Source organism: Ischnura elegans, chromosome 6, assembly GCF_921293095.1.
Source record: "Ischnura elegans chromosome 6, ioIscEleg1.1, whole genome shotgun sequence".
NCBI lineage: Eukaryota > Metazoa > Arthropoda > Insecta > Odonata > Coenagrionidae > Ischnura > Ischnura elegans.
Window position 1 is genome coordinate 121,778,984 of NC_060251.1, and position 19,724 is coordinate 121,798,707.

Consider the following 19,724-nt stretch of genomic DNA (forward strand, 5'->3'; position numbering starts at 1 on the left):
AGAGTCTCAAACACAATGGCTTCGTTCCCTCCCCGCAGTCATAGGCCTTCTGCGTCTCAGGAATACAGTTCAGCAGAAGAAGGTGATTAAGATAGAGCCATACAGAGTAAAAACCAAGAGGATATGGCAAAAAATAGGAATGCGTGTAGAAAAATCAAGAATTTATCAAGAAAAACCATAAACCTAGAAGAGGACTTGAGAGAGGTCAATTGCTTTGAAAATTGAGAGCGTCAAAGCGATATTGCGCAGAAGTTTAAACTCACGATGCCTTATTCTGAATAAAGACGAAGCTAAAATATCAGTGACCTCAGCCGCACTAACTTCAACCAAGCGGTCTACACATACGGAAAGTTCATGGTGAATCAGTACAAAAAGACGAGAGTGGTAATCGCTCCGAGACATTTAGTGAAAGCTCCGGTTGGTTCCAGAATTTAAACGGCAAGCAGGTATTTTCAGTGCGACGATATCAGGTGAATCTGCAAGTGTTGATAGCGCAGCCACCACAACATTTTCTAATAAACTCCAAGCTGTTATTGAAAGTGGCTCCTTTCCCCCTCAACTAGTTTTTAGTGTTGACGAGACGATATTCTTTTGGAAAAGAATGCATTCTCGTTCATTCAATTTCAGGGAAGGAAAACCTGGGTCAGGTTTCAAGGTATTTAAAGACTGTTTCACGTAGCTGCTAATGACTCGGAGGACTTCAAATTAAAATGATTTATCATTCATAAACTCCGCTAGCTATGAAATGGCATTCAAAATAGCATTTTCCTGTCATTTCGATGAGCGACAAAAGGGCCTGGGTGACACAATAGTTGTTTTTAGACTAGTTTGAAAAATCGTCAACTGCCGGCAACGCATTACAATCCCCTGAGATAGCAGATGTTAGCCCACCCGCACGACAGGATGGAATTTCGAAAGCACGTAAGAATTTTTTTTAACGTGAATAAAAGTCTTCAAATGCGTGAATACTATCTTTAAAGATGTTTTAAACTACAGTAAACTCTTGATTTTACGAAGTCAGTGGGACCGGAAAATTGGCACTTCGTAAAATCGAGTTTCGTAAATTCAAACCTTTTTCATAAGTCACGAAAAAAATGTTCGCTTTTGTTTCTTCCGCCGTTTTTTGTCTTTAGTGGTCTTATTTAAATGTTTTCGGTGGTTATTCTCGGTATAATTCATAGAAAAGGCTTTTTGCTATCGATTTATGATGTGAAAAATCGTTAAATAATTATACCACCATAAAATTCCCATTTCTTGTTCATACTTCAACATCAACGATCGCTAAAGAAATTCCCGACCAGTTTAGAAAACGTAATCAAATAATGAATTGCAATGTTTATTATAAGAATTTACAGTAATAAATTTGTGGTTAGGAGCCAATAGCTACTATTAAGTATGCAAAAGATAGATATTTGTTTCTGACACCCACGGAATTTTAGCGGCAGCCGGCCTAACCGCCATTTATGTCGCCCTCTATCGCTCAGTGACGAGAAAAAAAGAAAAACAAGGGTCTTAGCCCGTTTCCAAAATAACCTTCGTAAATTAATATTTCGAGTTACTTCGTATTTTCAGCAGAATGTGCTCTATTTTCACTGAGATTCAATTACGATCATAAATAACGTAGGATGTGATTATCTTCTGGCGAATATTTGCAGTAAATTCTGTTTGAGTTCTCCGTCCGACTACTGTGTTCCAACATCTTCGCAGACGTTGCCATAAAAGACTTAATTCTTCATCAGGACTGTATTCTTCATACCGGGTGTGAGGTGACCTGTTCATATAGTATGTTTCTCTCCTTTTATGCCGACAGGAGCAAGGTTCCAACCGGAAAACGACAGGAGAAACATCTTACAGTATCGGAGAAATATAGATAGAAACGTTATTATCCACATTGATTGTTTTCCTACAAGAGACGTTTTATCATTTCTCAACGTGGTTAAGTATTGGTTCACTAGCGTGAATTCCCAAAAAATGACACGCAAAAACCTGTACCGTCACCTCATTTAGTTTTCGTGTTCCTTTCTCCGCCGTATTGAAAGTTATGCAAAGGATCATTGACATAGAGAAAAGATTTTCTTAGTTTTAGCACTAAAAATAGTCGCGCCATAATCGTAAATAAATATAGTGTGGAAAGAGCAAAGAAAATAATTTCAATTGAAAAGTCAGCTGAGAAGAAGAGAGACAATTATAAGCGCGGCACCATTTTCCCGATAGTGGAAGATACTTCTTCCGCCTCTCTCCGGTAATTAACTTCCCCCAGTTGCAGGTAAAGATGAACCATGCCCTTCTCCACAATCGGGGAACGTTCCCAGTGGGTGGGGTGAATAAGAGTGGGATGGGGATTGCCTTGAGGAAGAAGTGTGGTCATCACAAGGACTGGTGAAGGGGGCAGGACAAAGAAGGGTGGGGAAATGGCCTTCAGCTCTGCCTCAGTCTACTTTTGGGGGCCGTATTTTTTTGCGACGCACACAAGCTCAGTCACCTTAGGGAGGGAGTGAATGGGAAATGCTGGGGAAGGAGGGGTTTGGGATGCTTAAGGTGGGTGTCAGCAAGATCAGCCAAAGGCGGCAAGAGGGAAGTGACAAAGGCTTTTGAAAGACAGAACCCCAGCATGGGAGAACGGGGAAGCGCGTGAGAAGAAAGTTCATGGTTAGACTTGGAAGTGCGTCTTCATTACGAGAAGCCTGAAATATAAATTGGCGGTAAATAGAGCCTAGTACTTAAGATATTTAAGTTGTTCATTCACAAAGGCCAATATATACACGAAAAGATATTATGGCGCGGATTGCATTAATCAACGTCCATTTCGGGATGTTATTAATTTCTGTTCCCATTTATAAAAGTAGCAAATAGATTTGAAAGAATGATAATCATGAATAAAAATATCTAAATCGATATCCAAACGCACATGAGCAAAATAGATGAATGTATACATACCGATCCATCGCAAGTAATACCGCTCAAGCTTCTTCCGGTACAGGACTTTAAAATATTGGATAATGCCTTGGTCCAAGGGCTGGGACTTGCTAGTCGAGTTCGGGGGTAAAAAGAGGACTCGAACATTAGCCAATTTTGGATCCTCCACGTATTTATGAACGGTGGCATTATCCATTATTAAAACAATTTTGCTGTTCTCTCCAGCAATTTTTCTCTGTAGACGTATAACAGTTTGCTGGAAAATTTCTCGGGTCATCCAGCTGTTTTTATTTGCATGGTAAAAAACGGGGAGGGCTTCCAATTTTACATGTTTTAAGCACCGTGGCCTTTCAAATTTCCCAATGACATCGGGCTTATTTTGTCCGTGCCCGTTTGGTTGACGCACAGCCCCACAGTAACACGCACTTTACTCTTTTTCCCCCCATGGCACCTTTGCCCTTTGAAACCCAGGGTTGCGTCAGGTAATGCATTAAAAATAGCCCAGTTTCAGGGGCCAGCGAGGGTGAGCTCGTCGAGGAAAGGGTCCCGGATTAGGGACCCTTCGAAGTGCTTCGGCGAAAAGTAGTCAAGTAGTCTTCGTTGTACGTTCACAGCAGTGCAAAGGGTTAATTAGGGGTGTACGAAATACTCCGCGCGACCTTTCTGGCATGTTAAACTACGAATTATTGTCGATGCTATGTTTACGAACAGGCACGTAAATAGGGGCATAATGTCAGCCGCGATATTTTAACTGAACTCCTACTCCCCCTAAATTCCCACAGTGAGGTTTTTGGCGACCCATTTCTCTCCAAAGTTGCATTATCATTTACGATTTCGCACTTTTGATGGACCACAGTTGGAAGCGCTGATTTTTTAGCTACTTACGCCGGCGTAACTAGTTTTGTTGACAAATTTTTCGCCGTAGTTCGTATAAACGAATGCCATTTGTTCCTAGGGACCGAGCCGAGGTTCGTAAATTCAAAAAATTTCGTATAATCGAAACTTCGTATAATCGAATAGCGCCATGTATTTAGCATAGGCTTTTCACCGGGACCGCAATATCACTTCGTATAATCGAAAACTTCGTAAAATCCTGCTTCGTAAAATCAAGAGTTTACTGTATAAATATTTTTAGAAATAACGTTTTCTAAGGCTTTTTATGGGAATATAGATGTTTTAGAGGAAATTCAATACCCAAGATCTATGCTACCAGGAATGCATCCCTATCTTCCCTATGTTAAAACGCTCTCGTATAACGCAAATTCGTATAGCGCAAAGACCCCAAGGAACGCATCCCTTGCGCTATACGAGACATGGGTGTATTCTAAAATAATACCTATCATGTAACACCACTTTTCAGGTATTTTCTGTTTTGAAATTCAGCTATTATATTTTAATTACATAGTGATGATATGAAAGATGCTTTTGTCAACTGACTCTTTTACAGAGTAATATTTTTTAAAGTGGTTTTCTTGTTGCCTGGAATTATGTCATATTTTTCTTGGAGCCTACGGCATCAGAATCGATGGAATCGGTATCGGTAGAATCGGAATCGAAATGTCGGAATCGGAATCGGGATCGGAATCGATAAAATTTTGGAATCGACCCATCACTAGTATTCACAGAGGCAAGGCGGCAAAGTAGAATGCATCCTGAGAGGAGGCTTTTGACATTAGCTGCCTTGTCTGTTACGTGAAGCAAGCAGCTCAAGGTAATCAAAGGGGCAATCGCATCACTCACCTGTAATCCATCCAAAATGTATCGGTTGCTAAGAGACCGATCATGGCAAGCCAAAATGCTGTGATAGTATGTGGCGCGGTCACGAACCTCATCATCCGTATCCATCAAGCACCTGGCCAGCAACACCTATTAAACGTAGGATATATTTGAGGAATGGTTACACGCAAGCAATCACATACATGTGCAAACTCACAATAGAGTTAGCAAAAATTAAATCAAATCACTTTGACACCTTAGAAATTGAAATCTAACTTTAGGCCATTTCAAAAATCAATTCATCGTTTTTATCCATCATTCAACTCATTCACCATTACATATATGATTAAGTTCATTATTAAAGTAAGCTAACCATGTGATGGTAATTTTAAGAATTCCAGGCTTCAATCAAACATCCAAGATTAAGTCACTGAAATTACCTGGTTCTAAATTCAAGGATAATTTGCATATCTCAAGGCTAAAAGAACAGCACCGGCTGACACCTTGCAAAACATTATCATGCTTTCAAGAGTAATCAAGTTAGCAAGCAACTTACCTGAACATTTGGCAAAAGATCAGGGCAGGTCGCTCCAAATTGCGCCATAGCAGCCACCGCGGCAGCACGCACAGCTGAGTTCTCCAGAATCATGCGGTTGTAAATGAAGCGAATGTACCTGAAAGCGCAAGAGAACAACTTAAGTGCCACCTATGCTGAAGACCTTGAGTTGTTCACATATCGAACAGTTGAGTACAAGGGTAAGTTAAGATGGCTGCACACTAGATTGCTCCAATTGTGGCCGAGGGTGCAATGACCTTGTCTGCATCTGGATTACCTACTAAACAATTTCCATTTCTGTAGTGACTGATACATAGCTGGCAAGTAAGAACATATAATCTCTTCATCTCTTTCATCGATCACCATTTCATACTACTGAATTTAATAAAGAAGATCTACAACAACAATACTTATCTCCATGTAAATATAGAAATGTAAAAATCTGTAACATAAACATTTAATGACGTTAGTCTCCCCCACTTGTTTTAAGACAACATAGTCTTCAAGATAGGCCGGCTTCTGCCGATTCTTGGCAGGGTGCGGGAGGAGGCTACTGGTCGAAGGAGGCATGTTCGGTCGAGCCACTTGCGGTAGACACGGCACCAGCAGCAATTGGTGGGAATGGACAATCAGGAGACCCCCCGCAGCTCCTGCTGAAGATGGCACACCCATTGCGTGCTGTGGAAACAAAGGAAGGTAATTCCATTTCAAATCACCCAATATAAATAAAATTTGTTGCTCGACATTTTGAATTATCCTGATTGTTTTATCATTGATTCCCTACCAGTACACAATCACAAAACACTATTTGAAAAAAATTTCCTAGCTATTCTTTTTTTTGCAGCCATTTTTTAAAAGAGCAGCTGGGCAAATTTTGATGAAATGCGTGGTTTGCATAAAGTTTAATTTGTAAGCTATTTTAAAGGATGTGAGAATAATTCCAAAACCAGTGTGTTCAGCATGAAAAGAACTTCAGCAAAACATTTTTTGAATGTTTCTATCATAAAACACAGTCAAAATCTTTCCATAATAACTGGGGGAAAATTTGTCACTACCAACTTTGGGAGGAGAAATACTAATAATAATAATATATTTATTTCACCGTTGGCATATACATGCATGGTTTCGTCAAAAAGCATACAGATGGGACAAAGACATAAGTTACAATGTTTCAGGTACATATACATCGATATACCACATAATTCCTTAAGAATGAGTTTTACTGAAATTCACTGCTCCACTACTCTAAATGTAGTCGAGTTCCAGTCATAATTTTTTTGTGAGATATCATTATGGGTATAAGGTACATTCTGTAAAATGTTCACTTTTTTTCATTCAGTCCCTTTTTAGATATTGACCGGCAAAAATTCACGTTAAAAGACTTTCAGCATTGTTTGACAAGCTCTTGAAAAAAGGGAGTGCATTCTCAGAACTAAAACTTATACTGCTAGTAGTTTTTTAAGTATTCAACTCAGAAATAACATTTTATTGGAGAGTCTCGTTTCCTTCATAAAAATTCATGGTGTTTAGAAGTTAGTGCATACTGACAAATTTTCCCCGTGTTTTTATGGAAAGATTTTGACTAACTGTGTTTTATGATAGAAACATTTAAAAATTGGTTTGTTAATGTTCTTTTCATGCTGAACTCACTGGTTTTGGAATTATTCTCACATCTTTTAAAATATCTTCAAAATTAAACTTCATGCAAACCACGCATTTCATCAAAATTTGCCCAGCCGCCCTTTTAAAAATGGCTGCAAAAAAAAGTATGGCTAGTAAATTTTCTTCAAATAGTGTTTTGTGGTTGTCTACTGGTAAGGAACCAATGATAAAAAAATCAGGATCATTAAAAACGTTGAGCAACATTGCCTGGGTGATTTGAAATGGATTGACCCAAGAGCTAATGTGACTTGTTTCTCCCGAACCAATGTGGCAATTGTGTTGTTGCCGTAAAAATAAGTAAACTCCGTTCCTGGTTTCGGCCTCTTTATTCAGTAGCCACCTAGCAACTTTACACTGTCTGGTTTTACAGCAAAATAACCCCCGTCTGCCGCAAGACACGGCCTTTTATATCCGTCGCTCCCGCAGCTCCGCGACCTCGGCGCCCGCTGTCTATCCGGGGTTGTCATTAAATGGGGCCTCCGCGACAAACCCGCCACATCTCTCCTTCTGAAAAAACACTGAATAAAACAGGGAAAGGAACAGGGAAACGGGTCTAAGGAGTGTATCGTTGAGGGGGACGCACAAGTCGTCCGTATCTCGTCCTGAATACTCCCGTCTCTGGTGGGCTGTGGCTCTTCGCTGTAGACTCGAGGTCTGGAAAAAATGCTTCATAATCACTCGAAATACTCGGCTGCCGTTCAGCTAATGTCAGCGCCACCCGATTCCTCCTGATGACTCCACTACCCGTCTCAATGAGATAGGACCGGGGATGGCCCGACTCTCCGACAACCGTTCCATACTCCCGTCGATCTCTCACCCAAACGGTGGCTCCCGCAGGCAATAGGGGTAGTTCTTTCGTCCGGTGTCGTCGGTCGTAGTTCCTCTTCTGTCTCTCCGCGATGACCTTATTCTTATCCCGTAGGACCGTGAGGCTGGGCCATTTGGGATTCAACTTCGTAGGATGAAATGGCAAAGTCGTTCTCAGCTTACGTCCCATTAGTAGTTCCGCTGGGGAATACCCCGACTCCATGGGTGATGCACAGTATGCAAGAAACCCCAACCACGGGTCTCTTTCTTTCGCCAGTATGTTTTTTACCGTTTTCACCGCTGCTTCCGCTAGTCCATTACTCTTTGGGTAGTATGGACTGCTATTTACGACATCCATTCCGTATTTGTTCGTGAATTCCTGGAACTCTCTTCCTCCAAACGGTGGCCCATTGTCCGTTCGGACTACTTGTGGGATTCCGTGACGTGCGAATATTGATTTTATTTTTGCTATCACGTTCGTGGCCCGCGTATTTTCCAAATACGCGACTTCAGGGTATTTTGAAAAGTAGTCTACGATGACTAAGTACTCACGCCCTCTGCTATGAAAAATATCCATTCCCACCATCTGCCAGGGCCGTGCCGGTGTCTCCGTAGGTCTCAACGGCTCTACTCGCGATGGACGACGTTCGAGACATTCCGGGCACTTGCTTATCATTTCCAGTATTTGATGGGATGCTCCTGGCCACCACACCGACTGCTGCATCCGCCTCCGGCACTTTGAAATACCTAGATGGCCTTCGTGGATACGGCTCAATATCTCTTTCCTCCATGATTCCGGGATGTAAACCCTGGTCCCCTTGACTAGTAGCCCGTCAAGGAGGGAAAGATTTGCTCGTTCGTGGTAGAAGCTGGTATCCTCCAACAGCAGTTTCTCTTTACGTGGCCAGCCTTCTTTCACATACTTAGTTATTCGTCGAGTTCTTTCATCTTCTCGTTGCGCTTTCAACACTTCCTTGAGTTTGTCGCTCATTGGTAAATCCGCTTTCACAGCTTCGACGTACAATTCCACGTCTTCATCGGTGAGAATATCGCCTTCTTTTGGGGTTTTGGAGATTGGTGATCGTGAGAGAGCATCTGGCGTATACAATTTCTTTCCGGGAACATAAATTACCTCATAGTCGAAACGCATGAGGCGCATACGGAAACGCTGCACTCTGGCGGACAATTCGCTGAGGGGTTTTGTTCCCAATAGTGCCACGAGTGGTTTATGATCCGTACATAGAAGAAATTTCTTGCCTACTAAATAATTTGCTAATTTTTCACACGCCCAGGTAAGCGCTAATACCTCCTTTTCCAATTGGGCGTAGCGTCTTTCGGTATCTGTCAACGTCCGTGACGCAAAACATACCGCTCTCCAATCACCATCTGACTGCCGCTGCTCTAGTGTAGCTCCCAATCCATATGACAATGAGTCGGCTAATACTCTTGTCGGTCGATTTGTCTCGTACATGGCTAATGATGGGGCACTAGTTAATCTTTGCTTGATTTCTTGGAAAGCTTTGGTGTGCGTAGCTGTTTGATAATAATCGAGCGAGAGGCCGCTAGGTGTCGGCCTATAACACAAGACCTCCCAGGTTATAGAGGAGGAACTGATTGTTGAGTTGTATTGTCGAGTGGGCAAGGCAATACGTGACAGTACGGTGTTGTGCGTGGTGCGACGCGGACCGCGAGCCGAACTCATCGGGGGAGAGGGGAGAAGGCAGAGCAGCGGAAGGTAGGTGGACATCGGGGCGTTCTCTCTCTCTCATATTCTCATAATCATAATACAGTCCATTTTTTAATCTTTTCTTTTGGGGCGAATTTTTAAATTTCATATTTGCATGAAATTATATTGGCCCATACATTTGTTGGTCCTTCGGGCCGGATTTTATCCGGAATATCTCATGGTTGGATCTGTATTCCAATAGTGCTATAGCTATTTATTTTTGTGATAATGAAAAAAGTAAAGGGAACAGCAGGTGAAGTAATGGATGAAGCACGTGGTCAACGCTTCCTTAAGCTGAAGAAAGCTCGTAGGGACACGTTAATTCAATCTATTGAAAGACTTTATACCCTCACACTGGGACAACCAATTGATATTTCGATGTTTAAAGCAAGGTACGAATGTCTCGAGGAAAAATATAGCTCTTTTTTGGCACTTTGCGATGAGATTCGTGAAGACCTAGTTGAGAATAACATGGAATTCGGTGAGGAATTCAGCATTTCCAATCGCGTCGAAGAGCTATATTACGAGATCAAAGCGGTAGCAAATCAGTTGCTACCAACAGAAATTAGTAATGCGAACACGGAGCCGTCTAATGTTTCTCAAACGGCCAGGCTGCACAAGATTAATATTCCTACGTTTGACGGGGAGTTGGCTAATTTCAAACCATTTCATGATGTTTTTCGTAGCCTTATAAACGATAGCACTCAATTGACTGACATCGAGAAGTTCCATTACTTAATAAGTAGTGTTAAGGGAAATGCACGAAAAATAGTAACGGGTCTTCCACTTGTATCCGAAAATTACCCGATCGTATGGAAAACATTGGTACAACAATATGAGAATAAGCGAATTCTAGCTTTGCAATACCTAGAGGCAATAATAAATGTCCCTAATTTGAACCATGACTCAGTTGAAGGTTTTCAGTCATTATTCGAAAATTTGTCCGAAAATGTTACTGCTTTGAAGGCCATGAATATCCCAAATTTAGCTGATTTCATCCTTTTTGTTCTGGCAGTAAGAAAGCTGGATAAAAATTCGCGAAAGCAATTTGAGATGGAACACCATGAAATGGAGTTTCCGCTTGTTGAGGATCTAATGAAATTTGGCCAAAAGCACGTCAATATACTCCGATCAGTGGGATCGAGGTCAAGTGCTTCTTCAAATCCTAGGTTGGCTCAAACTAAGAGGAGCTTTACCAGTCCAAGAACCTCGCTCTTGGCAGCAAGTGAAAATATAAAGTTGTTCGCATGTCCTAAATGCACGGAACAACACCGTTTATATTTATGCAAAAAATTTATCTCGATGTCGGTAGATGAAAGGAGGGACTATGTAAAGTCAAATGGTATTTGTTTCAATTGTTTAGGTGGTAAACATAAAGCGAGTGCTTGCCGATCACGTATGTCTTGCCGTAACTGTGCTAAGGGGCATCATACATTGCTATGCACAACCAAAGTTTCGGAACCCAATTCACGAATAACCTCGCATGCTTCCAGCACAGCAAGCAACGATTGTAAGGTTCGGGAAAAAAATAACACCAACGACATGTGTGAAATTACAGCACATAGCAGTGAAAACAGCGTGTCGAACGAGATAGCTTGTCCAACGAGCCACATTATTTCTCAAAACTCAATTATATTATTGGGGACAGCTATTGTTGCTGTGAAGTCGGCATCTGGCATGTTCAACAATGTTCGTGTTCTGATTGATCCGGGGTCGCAAGCCAGTTTCATCACCACTGCTTGTCAACAAAGGCTGGGTCTCCCGCGAAAGCAATCCATGGTTGCATGCAAAGGCCTTGCTGAAAATCCCGTCACTACTACGAAGGGTATTTCTTCATTGGTAATTCGGCCTCGTCAAGGAGGCGAGGAATTAGTCACAAACGCCGTAGTAATTCAAAAAATTACCTCAAAGCAACCTAGCGCTCTAATGCCAGATAGTGTGCGTGATAGTTTCCGCTATTTGATATTGGCGGATCCAGATTTCCATAAGCCTGGGGATATTGATATTTTAATTGGTGCAGAATTATACTCGCAAATTATGGTTGACGGACCCCCGATTCGCTACGAAGGCAATCCTACTGCGTGGCCTTCCATTTTTGGTTATATCTTAATAGGTCCTGTAAAATCTGCCTCTAATCCTTTGAATATGTGCGCAAACATTTCCTCGTGTATTGTCACGAACGAGGAACGTGATTTGAGCTCTATGTTAGAAAATTTCTGGAAGGTCGAAGAGATTCCGAATAATTTCCCTGCCTCACCAGACAACGATAAGGCGGAATCGCAGTTCAAATCGCTTCATTACAGAGAAGAAAATGGGAGATATGTTGTACCCATTTTATTTAAGGAAGAGAACCATGACGATTCTCTTGGCCACTCTCAGACCCAGGCATTAAAGAGGTACTCTAACCTCGAACGGAAATTAGCTCATGACGCCAATTTACAAGCAGAGTATAATAAATCCTTACGAGAATATCTCACAATGGGGCATATGTCAACTTCCCAATGGGGATCTGGAAAATATCTCATTCCACATCATGCTGTGATTAAGGAGTCTAGCTCAACCACGAAAGTGCGCGTCGTGTTTGACGCTTCGGCGCGTACCTCATCCGGGTGTAGCTTGAATGAACTTCTTTTAAAGGGTCCAAAGCTACATAAAGATATAGCGGATTTAATTATGAGGTTTCGTCTACATGCCGTGGCATTTGTAGCCGATATTTCAAAAATGTATCGTCAAATTTTGATACGCCCAGAACACAGGGCTTATCAGAATATAGTTTGGCGCCCTAACGAGAATTCCACTTTGCGTGAATATGAACTGAATACAGTTACGTTTGATTTGACGTCATCTCCATACTTGGCTATGAGAGTGGTTAAGCAGCTGTCTCAAGATGAAGCGGCACGCTTCCCCCTTGCAGCTGTAGTACTCCCACAAGACGTATTTGTGGACGATTTAATATCAGGAAGCTCTACTAGCACAGAAGCAATAGAGCTTATTGCGCAATCGAAGGGATTATTAAATCGCGGAGGTTTTGAACTTCATAAATGGGCCACAAATTCTGTTGATGTTTTAAGGGCCATTTCACCGGAGCTGGTGCAAAGCAAGGTGGAATTCACTGATGAGGAGGGCTCAAACTTTCGAATATTAGGTTTATGTTGGGATCCTAAGTTGGATTTATTTTCGTACAATGTGAGGATATCCTCAAAACCACCCTCAAAAAGAGGTGTTCTATCAAATTTAGCACAACTATTCGATCCATTAGGATGGATCAGTCCGGTTGTGTTTTGGGCGAAACATTTTATGCAGAGCCTTTGGAAATTAAAGATAGGATGGGATGACGATTTACCTCCCGAGGTAATTGACGCATGGAGACAGTTTGTAAGCCAGCTGTCTTTGTTAGAAAATGTTAAAATACCTCGAGGTGCGTTAGGCCATGTAGTAAATAATGCAGAACACCACCAATTAGTGGGTTTCTGTGATGCCTCCGAGCGGGGCTATTGCGCAGTGGTTTATTTGCGCTGTGGGGCTCTACAAACTATGGGGAAAGTTCACTTAATGATGGCAAAAACTAAGGTCGCACCGATAAAAACTTTAACAATACCAAGGCTAGAACTTATGGGAGCAGTGTTGCTGACGAGGCTTATGGAATTCGTATTTGCATCTCTCTCACAGAAAATAAATATTGAGTGTGTTTACGCATGGACTGACTCCACAACAGTCCTAGCATGGATCAATACTCCAACGCATTTATTAAAAGCATTTGTTGCAAATAGGATTGCTCAAATATCAGAAAGGCAATTGGGTATAGTGTGGAATCATGTAGCTGGTAAAAATAACCCTGCTGATTCAGGCAGTCGGGGATTGCTACCCCAACAAATAATTAACCATGATGTATGGTGGAACGCACCTTCATGGGTAGCTAATAGTATTGATCAATGGGAGGTTAGCAGTTTTATGGGAATAAATGAGGAACTTCCGGAAATGAAATCTGTGAGGACCAATGCAGCTGTCACAGTCAATGATACGGTAGACATTACATTTGTGGAACGTTATTCTTCCCTGTCTAAACTTAATCGAGTGATTGCTTATTGTCTTCGCTTCATTGCATTCACAAAAGGGTTTTCAAACTTGAGCAAAGATAGTAATCTTAGCGCAAAAGAGATCAATAATGCATTAAAAATATGCATAAAAGTAACTCAACTTGCTTATTTTCAGACAGATATTGAAAACCTGAAAGGAGGGCGTGTATGTTCCAGAAAACTTCAGACACTGTCTCCATTCATAGATGGCGATGGTTGCCTCAGGGTGGGTGGTAGACTAATTAACTCTGACTTGTCCTACAATCGCAAACACCCATTACTGTTACCCAAGGAAGCTTGTCTAACTGCATTGATCGTGGACCATTATCATAAAATGTATTTGCATGTGGGACCCGTGACATTGCAGTACTTATTAGGATTGAAATATTGGATTCTCTCAGCACGTTCCGTGGTTCGACATCGAATCAGAAAATGCGTGACTTGCACCAAACTGAAGGCTTCGTGCAAGGTGCCGAGAATGGGAGATTTACCCTCCCCTCGGGTGGTGGCAACGCGTCCATTCTTACACACAGGTGTTGATTTTGGAGGACCGTTTCTTGTAAAGGAATCCTTCGGGCGATCCTCTAAATCTTGGAAGGCGTACCTATGTTTATTTGAATGTTTACCCACAAAGGCTATCCATTTAGAGCGCGTGTCGAACTTAACCTCAGATGCATTTATTGCTGCACTTGAGCGTTTTATATCTCGAAGAGGTTTATACACGGACATATATTCAGATTGTGGATCCAATTTTGTAGGCGCCAGTCGATACTTAACAGGAATTGATCGTCAATGGCGAGAGGTGCTGAGTTCAACGAATATGATAGATAACCTTTCTAACAGAAACATTCGCTGGCATTTCAATCCTCCCGCAGCGCCTCACTTTGGGGGACTGTAGGAGAACTAGTTTCCAAAATTATTTTTTTATTTTTTTTACTAGGTATTTAATTTAGCTGGAGGAGAGTGGGTACTCCTAAAGAATTAGTCATGATATTAGAATTTATGATAGTATATTTGGTCTTTGCATCCTAATTATCCGTACCGAGGGCTTCTTTCCTTAAACAAGTCTCTGGTGAAAGCCCCCTCCAGAGTGAAAACTACCTTCCCTTCCTTCCCCTTACAAAGACTAAATATAAGGCTATTCACTGGATACAACCATGAGATTCCTTATTGAATATTAATTTAGTAATTTTAATTGGTTTATTTTCAAAATTTGCTTCTCAAATTTTGGGGGGGAGTATGTTTGATAATAATCGAGAGAGAGGCCACTAGGTGTCGGCCTATAACACAAGACCTCCCAGGTTATAGAGGAGGAACTGATTGTTGAGTTGTATTGTCGAGTGGGCAAGGCAATACGCGACAGTACGGTGTTGTGCATGGTGCGACGCGGACCGCGAGCCGAACTCATCGGGGGAGAGGGGAGAAGGCAGAGCAGCGGAAGGTAGGTGGACATCGGGGCGTTCTCTCTCTCTCCTATTCTCAAAATCATAATACAGTCAATTTTTTAATCTTTTCTTTTGGGGCGAATTTTTAAATTTCATATTTGCGTGAAATTATATTGGCCCATACATATGACGATGAGTCGGCTAATACTCTTGTCGGTCGATTTGTCTCGTACATGGCTAATGATGGGGCACTAGTTAATCTTTGCTTGATTTCTTGGAAAGCTTTGGTGTGCGTAGCAGCCCATGGCAAAGGCTCTTTTTCCCTCATCAGCTCTCTCAACGGTTGGGTAACATCCGCCAAGTGAGGGAGAAATTTCAGATGATAATGCACAATTCCAAGAAATCGACATATCTCTGCTACCGTTTCGGGCTGCGGCAATTTCTCTATTGCCGTAATTTTTTCAGGATCTGGCTTGATTCCATCCTCGGCCGATATGACATGACCTAAGAATTTTGTCTCTGCGACCCGAAATCGGCATTTCTCGCGATTCAACGTGATCCCATTTTCTCTAAGGCGCTGGAGGACGGCGTTCAATCTCACGTCGTGCTCCGGCTGCGTCGCTGCAAATACGAGTATGTCATCCATAACGTTGACTACTCCCTTTAACCCCGTCAATGCTTCAGACATTCGTCTTTGAAAATGCTCTCCAGCTGAAGATAATCCCATCGGCATCCGGTTAAAACAATACCTTCCAAAAGGGGTAATGAAAGTAGTCAGCGGACGGCATTCCCTCTCTAGTGGTATTTGGTAGTATCCTCTGCAAGCATCCAATTTTGTGAAAATTTTCGCTTCTGAAGCCTTCATCAGTGTTAGACATTCATCCACGGTTGGCAGTTCGTGCTGTTCTTTCCGAATGCATTTATTTAATTTAGTGAAATCTACACATATTCGCACTCCTCCGTCTGCTTTAGGCACTACTACCATGGGCGCCCACCACTCCGTCGGCTCTTCTACCGCCGTTATTATTCCTTCCCTCACCATTTTCTTGATTTCTTTCTCAACCTTATCTCTCAATGGCAAGGGCACTCTTCTCGGCGTAGATACCGCATAGGGCACGGCTTCATCCTTGATGCGAATGACGTAAGGTTTCGGCATTCTTCCTAGCCCACGAAAAAGTTCCTGGTAATTTTCTTCCGGATGGCCAGTTGTTATTTCTCGCAGCCAAGTCAAAATTCCCAGGGATGATATAGCTGGACGTCCCAAGAGCGCATCTTCAACTCCATTCACCACGAAAATCTCGTCCTCGTACACGCGATCCTTCCAACGTAGAAGTGACCGGAATTTTCCTTTGGCCTGCAATCTGCTTCGATTTGGGCCGCGGAGGAATGTTGAGGTGTTTTCGAGTTGTATTCCCTTCAACGTTTTAAATAATTCGGCGCCGATGACAGTGACATCCGCGCCTGTGTCGACTTTGAAGGGGATTTCTTGGTTACCGATGACGAGTGAGACCCTCCATGGTTCTTCTCCCGTCGAAATGCTTCCCAAAAAGAAATGGTCGTCTTCACCCGGTAGCCGCTTGTCAATTTCAGCAACCGCCTTCGTTCTGCAAACTGCTGCCCAATGTCCTTTCTTTTTACAAAGGGCGCACGCAGATTGACGCGCCGGACATCGTGCGAAAGCGTGCTGCGGCGTTTTCCCGCACCGTGGACATTTGCGACCACTCACCTTCATTTGGTCGGGTAGGGCGGCTGTTGACGTCGATGCCTTCTGGTGCCGTGGAGCCTTCTTCCGCACCACGTCCACCTCAGATCCTCGTGCCTGCGAGTGGACTGTTTTATCTTCCCCTGAGTTACTCCTTATCAGCGTCTGTTGCCTGTGCACGTCTTCTGCTTGCCTCGCCTTTGTAACGGCTCTCTCCAGCGTAAGCTCCGGATCCAATTGTAGGGCTTCGGACCACTTGGCGTTCCGTAAACCAACTACCAGACGGTCCCTCACCAATTCTTCACGCAGGGTGCCAAATTTACAGTTTTTAGCGAGAATATGCAGATTACGAACGAATTCTTCCACCGTTTCGGTCTCTCCTTGCAGTCGCTTGTTGAAACGGGCACGTTCGTAAATTATATTTACCTTCGGGACAAAATGCTCTTCAAACTTTCCAAACACGATACTGTACTTCTTTTCTTCTTCCGCCGATAGGTTGAAGGATGATAGTATATCGTCCGCGTCGTCACCCATTGCATAAATCAATGCGTTGACTTGCTCATCTTCTGGCTTTTTGGCGAGTCCAGAAGCTCGTCTGTACCTCTCGAACCGTCGACTCCATCTTGGCCAATCTTCCGCCACGAAGGAAAACTGCTGGGGTATGGACCAGGTAGGACCTCCTATCCCTTCGACTTGCTTATTCGACATAATAACACACCTGACACCATGTGTTGTTGCCGTAAAAATAAGTAAACTCCGTTCCGGGTTTCGGCCTCTTTATTCAGTAGCCACCTAGCAACTTTACACTGTCTGGTTTTACAGCAAAATAACCCCCGTCTGCCGCAAGACACGGCCTTTTATATCCGTCGCTCCCGCAGCTCCGCGACCTCGGCGCCCGCTGTCTATCCGGGGTTGTCATTAAATGGGGCCTCCGCGACGAACCCGCCACAGCAATCAGCTGATTGATGTGACATTTTATGATTCAGCCATTATCCAACTCAACGATGTAATGACAATTGCTGAGCTTCATCAAGATGGTACGAAACTGCCAACTGTGATGATTTCCCGCATACATCTTTGTCTGCACTCTCTCCTTCACTTGGAGACTTCGAATATGTGAGTCAGTAGGTTTTGTTGGGGCAAGAGCTTTGCAGTTGGGAAGCAGAGTGTTGAGACGAGTGCGGATTCTCCTCTTAAAGTACAGCTCTGCAGGAGTCTGACCTGAGGCCAGAGGTGTTACCCTATAGCAGAACATAATGGCCCGTAACTTGGTGGTGGGTGGAGTGGGATCATCAGTGGCAGCCTTGAGTCTCCTCTTCAGCATCTGCATTCCATTTGTGGCTGGGTGATTAGGTGCACTCTACTTTTGGAATACCGTATAAGCGCGTGTAAGAGGCGCACCTTTTTTCCCAGAAATTGCAGCCGAAAACAAGGGTGCGCCTCTTACACAAACTTCGTATCTTCCCCCCCTCCCCTTCACCGTTCGCAAGTCTAAGGGGAACTGAGTGGCCTTGGTATTCAGTGTGAGTCAGTCATCTGAAACACTAGGTCAAAAACAAGCGGCAGGCAGGGGAGTTTCTCCCTTAGTAACGTATTTTTAAAATGCCCCTGTTTGCTTTTCTTTTAAGCATCGCGCCGTCACCTCGGTACCCCAGAGGTGAACATGGAAGGTCGCGCAGGGTTTTTCGCTCCGGAGGGCACGCTAAATTTACTGCCACGAGTGGGCATCCCGCGGCATTTATACTGCATATAGTAATCGCTTATCAAACGTAGAGAAACGCGTAGTTTTGAAGGAAATACCTGGTTAATAGTCAATATCTGCCTTGCCCAGTAATTTCCATTACGCTGAGGACCTGATTTTTCGAAAATCATCTTCAGACGCTAATATGAGGATTATTGCTACTGAAAATTATATTGGTGCCAAAACCTGCGCTTTAAAAAATTCGAACGAGTGTGTTCATTGTTGGACTAAATTGTGGATGGAAGAAATCAGAAATTCTTATAAGTGAAGAGCGCGGAAGGAGAGGTCCAGGGGAAGGAGCGCGATCCCTCCGTCTTCGAAGCAAGCAACGAAATACGGAGGGGAAGGAGCGCGCTTGCTCCCCTCCGTATTTCAAGCTACGAGGCAATGAGCGAAGAAGCACGGGAAGAACACGTCCGATGTTGCATGTGACGTCGTTGCCTTCAAAGCGAAGGGGCGAAGGCGCAGCAATGTGATATACGCAGTTTGCGTTGCCTGAAGTTTCCAGTCCATCTCGTCTTGTTTGAATGCGCTTATGCTACGCTTGTTTTTTCTGAAATCGCCCTGTTTGGACTATTTTTAATATTAGTAGCCTTGTTGTAACTATAAATCTTTGTGTCAAACAATTAGGGCTTAAAAAACTTAAATTCTGTAAGATATGCGTCGCGTTAGATCTCTTTCTTTTTTTGAACCTCGAGCGTGTCACACAATTATTGAAATCTATCGAGATATTTTCGGGCTCAGTAGATGACTCACCTAGCATTTGGCCTCCCTAAACTGGGAGATCGATCAAGGTCAATTGGTGAGACGGGGTAGGGATGAAACACGTTTCCATTGTTCCCCTGTAACTTGATGTTTTCCTATTTTCCTGTGGGGTCTCGGAAAGGAAAAAAAAACGGCAGAGGCATTGGCTGATGGAGGGCCGAATGTGGCTCCATTAAATCTACGACGTGGTTATTTTCTACGGCACTGAGATTGCCCCGATTTTTGTCCAAGCTCTTGGGAAGGTTCATGCTATGTGCCTGTCGTGTTTTGCCTTAAAATTTTCCACGGCTGCAATTCTATTGCAATACTCCTGCGAGAGCATTTAAAACAAAATTGTTCGTGAATAGAACAAGCATCGTAGAGCAACGGCGTATGCAAAGAGAGGATCGGAACTCCCTCTTATGCTACTATTACCGCCGCAGTTATCAAAATTTCCTTTTTCAATTATTATTGAAAGAGGAAAATTCGATAACAGTACGCCTGGAATTTCAACAGTTATTAAATATATACGTCTGCAACACCGCACGATAGTATAAAAAAATGCAGCAAAATTTTTTTCTTCATAGCTTCGATGCTCAAAATAGGGGTGCGCCTCTTACACGTGTGCGCCTCTTACACACGCTTATACGGTATCCCACGCTCATGGCAATATTTTAAGAACTCTTCACTCCT

At 43.0% G+C, this 19,724-nt stretch overlaps 1 protein-coding gene across 1 annotated transcript in view; it reads right to left on the reverse strand.

The window, feature by feature from the left end:
• Positions 1–19,724, reverse strand: part of LOC124160077 (coatomer subunit gamma) — a 75,715-nt gene that overhangs the window by 31,761 nt on the left and 24,230 nt on the right. The window contains exons 10-11 of the mRNA XM_046535795.1: positions 5,189–5,306; positions 4,657–4,782 (exon numbers count right to left, since the gene is read on the reverse strand). Of these exons, the coding sequence (XP_046391751.1) occupies positions 4,657–4,782; positions 5,189–5,306 (244 nt within the window). The remainder of the gene's footprint in view (positions 1–4,656; positions 4,783–5,188; positions 5,307–19,724) is intronic.